Source organism: Podarcis bocagei, assembly GCF_964188305.1.
Source record: "Podarcis bocagei genome assembly, chromosome: 9".
Taxonomy (NCBI): domain Eukaryota; kingdom Metazoa; phylum Chordata; class Lepidosauria; order Squamata; family Lacertidae; genus Podarcis; species Podarcis bocagei.
Window position 1 is genome coordinate 5,998,958 of NC_138134.1, and position 10,251 is coordinate 6,009,208.

Consider the following 10,251-nt stretch of genomic DNA (forward strand, 5'->3'; position numbering starts at 1 on the left):
TGTGCATACACTGTGCGCACATGCTGCAGGGCATGCTGACGCCACTCACACACGAGAGCATCACACGGTGTGTGCGCACAGCCGCCGTGAAATTTTGAGGGGGCCCGGCCCCATCCTTGAAAATTTGGGGGGCCCTTAGCTCCCCGCCCCCAGTTGGCACCCCTGACCCCACCTGAATATCCACTCTCTGCTGGAAAGTACAATGAGATATCAAGTCTTTTTCACTACTAACCCTCTTGTCAGGGCCAGCTCAAGAGATTTTGACACTTGAGGCAAAATCCCCAGTGCTTCCCCCTGCACCCCTCTTGATTTTTGCCCCCTGCCACCACCAGGCACCCGCTGCTTGCCACAAATGGGTGCCTGCTGCCTCCTCTGCTGCCCAACCAAGGCCATGACCCCCAGCTGCCTCCAGCACACCAGGGCTTCCCCTGGCCACCTCCAGGACAGCACAGGAGGACTTGGCCATTGTGGCAGAGCACAGCCACCACAATGGAGGAGCAGGAGGTGGTAAACGCCCTGCCATGGTAAGTGGCAGGTGCCCAAAGTCATGAGACAGTGGCAGTGCTACCCTAGGAGCCTGCCACCAAGGCCACAGTCCAGTGGCGTAGCATGGGGGGTGCAGGGGGGCCCGGCCGCACCGGGCGCAACATCTGTGCGAATCCGATCCGAGCCGCCGGGTCGCCGCCCACTGTGGAGGGGGGGGGTGCCAGGCGTGCGGTGCAGAGAGAGAGCGAGGGACTATCTGGGGGAGGGACAGTGCAGCGGCCGCCCAGCGCAGCGCTGAGCGCAGGAGAGAACCACACCAGACCAGACCAGGCAGCAGCAAGAAGCAGCTGGCAGCGGCGGCAGGTATGGGGTTAGGGGGCGCAAATTACTTGCCTTGCCCCGGGTGCTGACAACCCACGCTACGCCGCTGCCACAGTCTCAGTACACCTCATGGCACTGTTTATGGTGATACCCTCCCCATCTCACAAAACACCATTCCATTTCCCCCAGAATTTAGCTAGCAGTGGATAATATCTCAAGAGGCAGCTGACCTTGTATAAAAAAATGGGCAGTCATGCCAAAATGATGTTTTGGTCCACCATCTTGATTAAAAATGACATCCAGTGTCCAGATGGTGACAAAGTCTCTACGTTACCTTGGGAACCCTTGTTCCAAGTTTGATGATGATATAGAGAGAGGGCCAAACCTATGCTGTGCTAGAAAACAGGTAAAGTCCCACCAAACTCACATTTTGGTCTGCCATCTTGATTCAAAATGGTGCCTGGTGTCCAAGCATCAGCAAAGATCATTGCCTCCACTCTGGGAACCCCCGAGACAAATTTGGTGGCAATATCTCAAGAGGCATCCAAAGGCAGAGAATACAACCAAGCAGACAAACTATTTTCTAAAATATCTAGTAGATAGTGTCTGATGGTTATGGCCAAAGTGACAAATCAGCAATTCTCTCTAGAAGTCTAGGCCAGCAGAAGAGTTAATGTAGCTTTCTCCTGGCAGGTGCTATAAACTGGATTAAGGTTAGAAAGATATAACTAAATTGGTCAATGAATTAAATCCCTACAAAAATACAAAATAGGTTGCTGATGTGGCCTTATTAAGGACCCATAATGTTTGAAAAACTACATTTCTCAAGGATGTTGAAGCTCAAAGCAGTAGCAAAAGGTTATGACAAAGTGCAATGATAGTTCTTCTCATTGTCACACACAGATAATGGCAGGTATATATTAGGAAATAATGGGATGAGTGCTGGCGCCTACAGCAGTGGTAGGAGGTTCCTGCTGATTGTGAGCCGAGTCTGAATCAGCCCAGGAGTTCTTTCAAAGAGGCTGATTGTGGACTTCAAAATCCCCAAACAGAACTTGGATCACTACTTCACAGACAAAATCATATTTATCTGAACATTGGAGGGGTGCTTTTCACCTGGTTGCCAAGGCAATACTTGATGCATAAAAGGCCCAGTTTTTCCTCCTCTTTTTAACGGGTTTTAATGGAGATTTTTTTCAAACTCTCAGATTTCACTGTCAGTCCCATAACTGTATCAATTGCATCCTCAACAGCTTAGCAGAACAAGCGATTTTGACTAATAAAATGTACATAGCCGATATGATTAGCTAATAAAAGGTATTTTTAGCTTCCTGGCTGTAATTCAGTAGCATTTTCAAGGAGAAATCAGTAATGTAGCATACATGAAAAGATGGTGGAGTATAAGTTTGTCTCTGAACATGTTCCTTACTAAATATTTCCACTCAGACATTGTAGATATAAAGCCAGCCAACATGGAGGATTTGACAGAAGTTATTACGGCATCTGAATTCCATCCTCACCACTGCAATCTCTTTGTTTACAGCAGTAGCAAAGGGTCTTTGAGACTTTGTGACATGAGGGCATCAGCGCTCTGTGACAAGCATTTTAAACGTAAGTTACTGAGTGAGATTTTCATTAAAAAAACGTTGACGTCTGCATATGGCAGACTTGAATGTGGAGTTACAGATAGGTAGCCGTGTTGGTCTGCCATAGTCAAAATAAAAAAATTCCTTCCAGTAGCACCTTAAAGACCAACTAAGTTAGTTCTTGGTATGAGCTTTCGTGGTATCTGAAGAAGTGTGCATGCACACGAAAGCTCATACCAAGAACTAACTTAGTTGGTCTTTAAGGTGCTACTGGAAGGAATTTTTTTATTTTGAATGTGGAGGTTATTGCTTATGCGCTCATTAAAAGTAGAGATGGCTCACTAATAATGCCATGACCATTCCGGCCCCCCCCTTGCCACAGCCACCTGCCCAACAGCCAACAACACTGGGGCAAGAGGACAGGTTTACCGTATTTTTCACCCTGTAAGACGCACCAGACCATAAGACGCACCTAGTTTTTGGAGGAAGAAAACAATAAAAATATTCTGAATCCCAGAAGCCAGAACAGCAAGAGGGATCGCTGCGCAGTGATCCCGCTTGCTGTTCTGGCTTCTGGGATAGCTGCTAAGCCTGCATTCGCTCTATAAGACACACACATTTCCCCTTTCTTTTTAGGAGGGAAAAAGTGTGTCTTACAGAGCGAAAAATACGGTAAATCCTGCATTGGCTATAGGTGAGACTTTTCTCAGCATGATGAGTGGGAGTTGAATCACGCTTAGTTCAAGCAACCCAGGAAACTAGAGGCTTGCCATGGAGAGTGTGGGCTGCCTGAAAGCCCTTGTGTCATGTCAGATCTGACCTCCCCTCCCCCCGATGGGCACAGGGGTGAAATGGACGAGGAACACAAGCTGAGCTTGAATCCTGGCATGATGGAGGCGCGGTGGGTGAGTAGCTCCCATCTCCGAGAAATTAGCCCATTCCCTACCCTGGATGGAATTGCACTCCCACTGAAGGAGCAGCTTTGCAGTTGGGAGTGCTTCTGGGCCCATGTCATGGTCCGGTTTACGGGCAGTCGAAGTCCTGGCGGAGGACGTCGGAACCGGGGCAAGACGGCGGGGTGGGAGCAGGAACAAGAGTCTGGAAGCCAGGAGTCAGGAAGCCAAGGGTCAGAGAGCCGGGAGCCCAGAAGCCAAGGGTCCGAGGATCAGGAAGCAAGGAGTCAAGAAGCCAAATGTGGCAAGGCAGGAAGCATGTTACTGTGGCAAAGAGCCAAAGGGAAATGCTGACCTTATATCCCTTCCCGGCTCTTGCCACCAGGTGCTATGAGTTACCAATCGGCCTCACCTGTGCGCCCGCGCCTTGCCTCTTGAGAACAAACTTAGGAAAGCCCCAGTCCTGCAAAGCCCTACCAATCACAGGGCCTGGCTCCTGCACACACTCCTGACAGTCCAGCTCCACCCCTGGAGGCTCGGGGAGCCTCAGTGGCTGGAAGTGCCTTGGACCAGCAGCAGCTGGTTTGACAGCTATGGCCATTCCTGGACCAGGAAAGCCTTGCCACAGTAGTCCATGCGCTGGTTACTTCAGCACTGGGATTCCTGCAATGCGTTCTACGTGGGGCTTCCCTTGCGCTTGATCTGGAGGTTGCAGTGAGTGCAGAATGCTGCAGCACGATTGCTGACAGGAGTGAGGCCTCTCCAGCCTATAACATCCATGCTCAGAGATCTGTCCATTTGCTACTGGGCCAAGTTCAAGGTTTTACTATTAGTACATAAAGCCCTTAACAACTTGGGTCAGTTTACCTAAAAGATTGCTTTCCCTCACATGTACCCACTTGACCAATTTGACTGGAGAAAATGGCACTTCTACAGGTGCCTCCTAATACACTTTCTGCCTTTGTAAGTACTTGTTTAATGGCAGCACCTACGCTGCGGAACTCCCTGCCTATTGATACCAAGCAGGCGCCTTCACTGAACTCTTTTTCAGCGCCTGCTAAAAACATTCTTGTCTAGACAAGCCTAAGCAGGTGCTTAGAAAGTTTGGGTAATTTTAATTTATTTTGATATTTTAACTTTTGTATGTTTTAAAGTAGGGTTCTCTCCCCACCCCTGGTTTTAATGATTTATCATTTTGTAAACTGGTCTGAGTTGCTTTACAATGAAACAAATAAGTAATAAAAAACCAGAACCTAGGCAGTGATTAGGCAGCTTGGAGGCACTGTGTGAAATGTTAGCATTTTAAACATTAAGTCAGTTTTACATTAACAGGACAATCCTATAGCTATATGTCTTGTTTTAGTTTGAGTTAGCAGAGCTGTGTTTGTTATTTGAGCCAGCTATTAAAAATACATTTTTAAAAGACCTTTATTGTGCCTTTTCTTTTGAGAAGTTCAAGATGGATAACAGATTTTTAAAATCAGATAAGAAATTACAATGTAATATTCTGAACAATTTGAAAATGCCATGGCAAAATAAGTGATGTGTACTTCTTAATAGGCATATTTTTCTCTTTGTTTCACTTCATCAGTTTTTGAAGAGCCTGAAGACCCCAGTAGCCGCTCGTTTTTCTCCGAAATTATTTCTTCTGTGTCTGATGTCAAATTTAGCCACAGTGGGCGATATATGCTAGCAAGAGATTACCTCACTGTCAAGGTTTGGGATCTGAACATGGAAACAGTGCCAGTAGAGATATACCAGGTAAGTGTTTGTTGTTTCTATTAGACCATGATGGTCTAATAAATGGCAGTCTAGGATAAAATCTTTTCAAACTCTGTGATACAGAGGAGACTGGATTACCTTTGACATGTACGAGAATGTTTTTAAAGGAAGGGATGTGGTAGCAGTAAAGTCTTCCAGGGCCAAAAGTCAGCGCTTTTTCTGACATTACTTAAAAGAAGTAGCTACAACTGCTATATAAACCGTTAAATAAACAGAAGGGGGTTACATAAAGAATTTATAATGATTCAGAGCCACTGAGAAGGAAAGCTAACTGACAGATTTTGCAATTTTCCCATCACTCCCATGCAAGAGGCAAGTGAATCCTCTGGAACATGGGTAGGAGTTGTGAATGTGCCTGTCATTAAACTCCAACATATATCCAATACTATCTTTTTAATCCTAAACCTAATGCCTCTTTGTTGCTGTTGTTGTTTAAACTGCACCTGTGATGTCCTTCAGCTCGCAAGGATGCTAACTTACTTCTTCTCGTCTGTTAAGCCAAGCCTGGGAACATGCCAGTAGGGCTTGAAATATATAGAAACGCTTTGAGAACCATGCAAGCAATAGGGGCTTTGGGCTCATCCCCACTTTTGCTTGTCCTACCACTTCCCCTTGGAGGAAACCTGCTCTTTACTGCTGAAGTGGAACAAACATCCGTTGGTTTTCCTGCAGATTAATGTTTGTTCTGATTCAGCAGTAAAGAGCAGGTTTTCTCAGGGAAAGCAGCAGGGCAAATGGAAAACTGCTTTCTAGGCATGCAACAAGTGGAAGTGCAGACAAGCCGAGAGAGCTGCTATTGCGAGTGTTTTGTATGGGAGAACATGGCTATTGAGATAAGCACCAGCAAACTGCAGTGGAAACTGCACTTCACATTGCCCCTTTCCCTAGGAATTTGGGCTGAAATCCTGTAGCCACTTTCCTAGGTGTAAACCCCACCTAACAGGAGTATTAGGGTTGTGCCATTACATTGAAACTGAGCTCAGGTCTCTTCTAATTTCACCTCTGAAGCAGGGATGGCGAGGACATTGAGCTGTGTAATTCAGCTTATTACAGAAGTCTCTTTCAGGGAAACTAGTGTCACATCCCAAATAAATTAAATATAGTTCAGAAAGGATATGGGATCTGGCTTTTTTATGTAGTACTGGTTTAAGTTATGTGCAATTTTTCCTCAAATAATGGAAAGTTGGTTCAAAGATTATAATATTAATTTAGGTCTGTAAATCTATGAAGAGTCTTTAAAAATTATCCAAAATGTGCCCTCCTTGTTTTTAAAAGAAATTCATTTTAAATGTTGAAGAGAAAAGCTTGTTTGGAATTAGCAATAGCACAGCTAGGAACTTAAACAAAATAAATTAATCAGCAATGTCAGGTTTGCTGCTAGGGCCATTGCTTCAAAACAGAAATAAGCTCACAGTCTCTAAAACTAAGATTGTCTGGGAGCAGGCCCCATTGAACTCAATGGGCCCTTCTTCTGAGCAGACAAGAATAGGATCAGGCCCCCAAGTGCTTAATCACATATATAATTTTGTCCCATCTAACTCAGTGGGATTGACTTTGGCTCCGTTGTGCTCAAAAAAATATTTTTTTTAGGGGTCAGAGGATCACTGTAGGTAAGGGAGAGTCTTCTTCACGTTCACTATTTATTTACAAATGGGACTTGCAACAAACGTTCTTATGCAGTTAAGGCCCTAAGACTAATGCTCCAGTTCAGGGCTGCAGCCAGCCTGGAAGACCAAAGCTGAATGATGAAAGCATATGTAAGTCCTAATAGCGGGACCAAAGCACGTTGAGAGACATGTTTGGATCTCTTAACATAATCCATCAATAAAGTTACTTCAAGAAAGATGTTCTGTTCTCTTAATTTTATTATCAATGCTTGTGTACAGGCAACATTTAAAAAGCTGATTCCACCAAGAGCGGTTGGCACTGGTGTTCTTTGAGGGCAAATGGAAAAATAAAAGGTCTAACCTTGAAATAACAAAGCTGCTTTTTGCTCACAAAACAGGTTCATGACTACCTTAGAAGCAAGCTGTGTTCCCTTTATGAAAACGATTGCATCTTTGACAAGTTTGAATGTGCGTGGAATGGATCTGACAGGTAATATAGCCACCCAACTGTCTTGTTTACCATACAATGCTACTTTGATAAGATGAGCCAGTCAAGAACGCCATTATAGGGGAAAGGCTTCTCTGATGTGCTAGAATATGAAGAGGAACATTTCATGCTCTAAGAGATGTTTGGAAAGTCCGAAATATATTGCTGCTCTCTTCAGTGGAGAGTGGGGGCAAGATGAGTGGCACTGCAAAGCAAAAAAAAACTCCACATATTATCTATTCATATAGTTATTGATTTTATATCCCCCACCCTGCCTCTCAAAGGAGCTTAGAGCAACAAACATGGATAAAATAATGAAAGCCATCTTCGAATGATCTTAAAAATAATTCCAACACTGATTTCAGTGGTTCCTGCGCAGAGGCTTTCCCTACTGGGTTCTGCCCTTCGTAACGTTTCCCCTGTTTTCCTTCCTCTGCAGTGTCATTATGACAGGAGCATATAACAATTTCTTCCGAATGTTTGACCGGAACACGAAGCGCGATGTTACCTTGGAGGCCTCCCGAGAGAGTAGCAAACCCCGAGCAATTCTCAAACCTCGGCGGGTGTGTGTCGGGGGCAAGAGGAGGAAAGACGACATCAGCGTTGACAGCTTGGACTTTACCAAGAAGATCCTGCACACGGCATGGCACCCAACAGAGAACATCATTGCTATCGCGGCTACAAACAATCTGTACATATTTCAGGACAAAATGAACTCTGAAATGCACTAGGATTCCTCTTTGTAAACAGCCGTCCAAGAGGTGACAGGTGTGGTCGCTGTTTGAGATGTGATGCTAACCCTTTTACTTGGAAGCAAACATCACTGAATTCAATGGGTCTTACTCCCCATTAAGTGTCTGCAGGTGTGATGGAGATGGATTTGCCCTTTTAACTACCCCTACCACCCCTTGAGACAACCACTCAAATGTTTTAATTTATTGCAATTGCTGCAGATATGTTTCAAAATAAATTCTGTTAAGAAGGGCCCTGTGTCCCACTCATCACTAATTATTTCATATTGTTTCTAAAAGACTGCCCACAAGAATCAGACGCCTACGTAGTTCCAAGGTCCTCTGTGATTTTTTTGAAGGATATCCCCCTTGTGGGGGAGGGGTTTAATCCCAGTTTTTATATTTTTTGCGTTGGCCCACTAACACAGTTGTAGTTCCAAGAGCAAGGGGTTACTGAAGCACAGAAATGGCCCCAAAGATGCCTTAAGCCAGAATCTGGGGCATAAGGAAACCTTGCAAGAAGCCACTGCTTGGGCCAGGGCAGCTAACAGCACACATGCAAGCAGAAAGAGAGGTGGTGGAGATCAAAGGTAGATAAGGCGGCTTTTAGACTAAGGACCGCATGGTTGGCACTATCATAAGGTATCAGCTAAGGGGGTGGGACCATTAAGGACACACACAAAGCAGATGACCACCTGCAGCCTGTCAAGCAAAACTACTGCATGACTCTTTCAATCCGCAGTTCTCCCCCACTATGCAATACCAGAGTAGGTTGATGGAGGGACTGGCAATTATTCTTTAAGGAGATCTATTTTCCGCTCAATTTGAGTAAGGTGGGTAGAATATGACGATAACAGCTATCTAATGACTTTTCAAAATATCTGCCATTGTTACATCTGCAAGTTTCACTCTGAAAGTTCAGAAAGTAAAAGGGCCAGGACGACAGGCACGAGCTCACCTAGGATACACAAAACAAATAAATGACTATCCCAATTAATGTCACAACGCAGCCATTTAAATCACTCTTCCGTCAGAACTCGGCTCTTCCTGCCAGAACTCACTGAGTCGGCAATGCTTGCCCCTTGGACACCAAATGTGGAGATTTAAAAACCTGCAGCATGCTCAATGAAACCTGCAAGAGTGAGTTGTCTCATGTCAACCATCTCCAAGTTATTTCTTGGCCTGACTGAAATGGAAGAAAGCACAATCACCTAACTGGCCAGGCTGCCTTTCTCAAGATCCCTCTGCTGTTAATTAATTTTGCACTATTTTGCATAGACCTTTCGATAAATGAGAGGAGGGCGTCATAAAGAAACTTGCATGCCTTTGCACTTTGATTTGGAGGGGGGCGGGGAAAGAGAAGGGGAGAAAGTGAATCCAAACGGATTCTGTGACACCATGATTTTAATCAGAAGCTTTGTTAACACTCCATGAAATGAAGGACACCTGCCATTTTCTTGATGCTGGACATTGTGTACAGAAGCATCAATTCCAATAATCCACATACAGTATGAAATGTATACAGTAATTTTACCTGGGAATGAATGTTTGTTTATAAAGCTACTGCATACTCTACGAGACACTGGCAGTATTTACGTACACTGTATTCTAATTGAAATTTGAACAATCCAGTCTTCTTGTAAAAACTTTTAGGAATATGAATACTGTATAGAATTCTTGTTAAAGCCAAATAACCATTTTTCTTTTTTTAACAAAAAAACCCTTTTGGCTTTATTCATTAATCAGAGTAATTTAAAAAATGATAACTGCACACTGGAATTTTATGTCTAAAAATTGTATTTTGGGTGGGGGGTGGCGGGGGCACTGTCTGGCAGTAACCAATGATGCAATTGTTCTTCACACTCTTTCCCCCAGTTTCAATTCTATTATCTTATTCATCAACTACCGAACTGGTTTATGCAGGGATTATATAATATCTTTCTCATAAAATGGGTTTTCAGGCCACATTAATACAAAGTTTTCCGTTAAAAAGGAGGAACTAAACTCAAGACAGTCATGATCTATCTGGGTCCCCGATATCACCATTATAATCTAATTTTGTGAATGTAAGAAATGAATGTCACTCATTCCAAATCCATGAAGAACATATTTTTGCTTTGGTTTTGAACTTAAGAAGGTAAATAATGATACAGTTGGTAAATCCAGTTAGTTGGAAAGCTTCATGGCTGTATTCTTGTGTTGCACAAATTAGCTGACTGTTGTTGGAACATATATATAAATATGTTGATACTGGCTTTTTCAATAAACACTTTCTTTAAAAAGCTGAGCTGTGCTTAATTCTACTCCAGCAGTTGCTCCTTTAAATCAAATAATTGCACCTTTGATCCAATTATTGCT

General features: G+C 44.0%; 1 protein-coding gene across 5 annotated transcripts in view; it reads left to right on the forward strand.

Annotated features, from left to right (window-relative positions):
* PPP2R2C (protein phosphatase 2 regulatory subunit Bgamma) overlaps positions 1 to 10,175 on the forward strand; it is a 44,440-nt gene extending 34,265 nt beyond the window's left edge. For all 5 annotated transcript variants that reach the window (XM_081207840.1, XM_081207842.1, XM_081207838.1 and 2 more), the window contains 4 exons: positions 2,254 to 2,418; positions 4,878 to 5,047; positions 7,074 to 7,165; positions 7,602 to 10,175. In XM_081207840.1, coding sequence (XP_081063966.1) covers positions 2,254 to 2,418; positions 4,878 to 5,047; positions 7,074 to 7,165; positions 7,602 to 7,893 — 719 coding nt within the window. In that variant the 3' untranslated portion in view covers positions 7,894 to 10,175. The remainder of the gene's footprint in view (positions 1 to 2,253; positions 2,419 to 4,877; positions 5,048 to 7,073; positions 7,166 to 7,601) is intronic.
* The last annotated feature ends 76 nt before the right edge of the window (positions 10,176 to 10,251 follow it).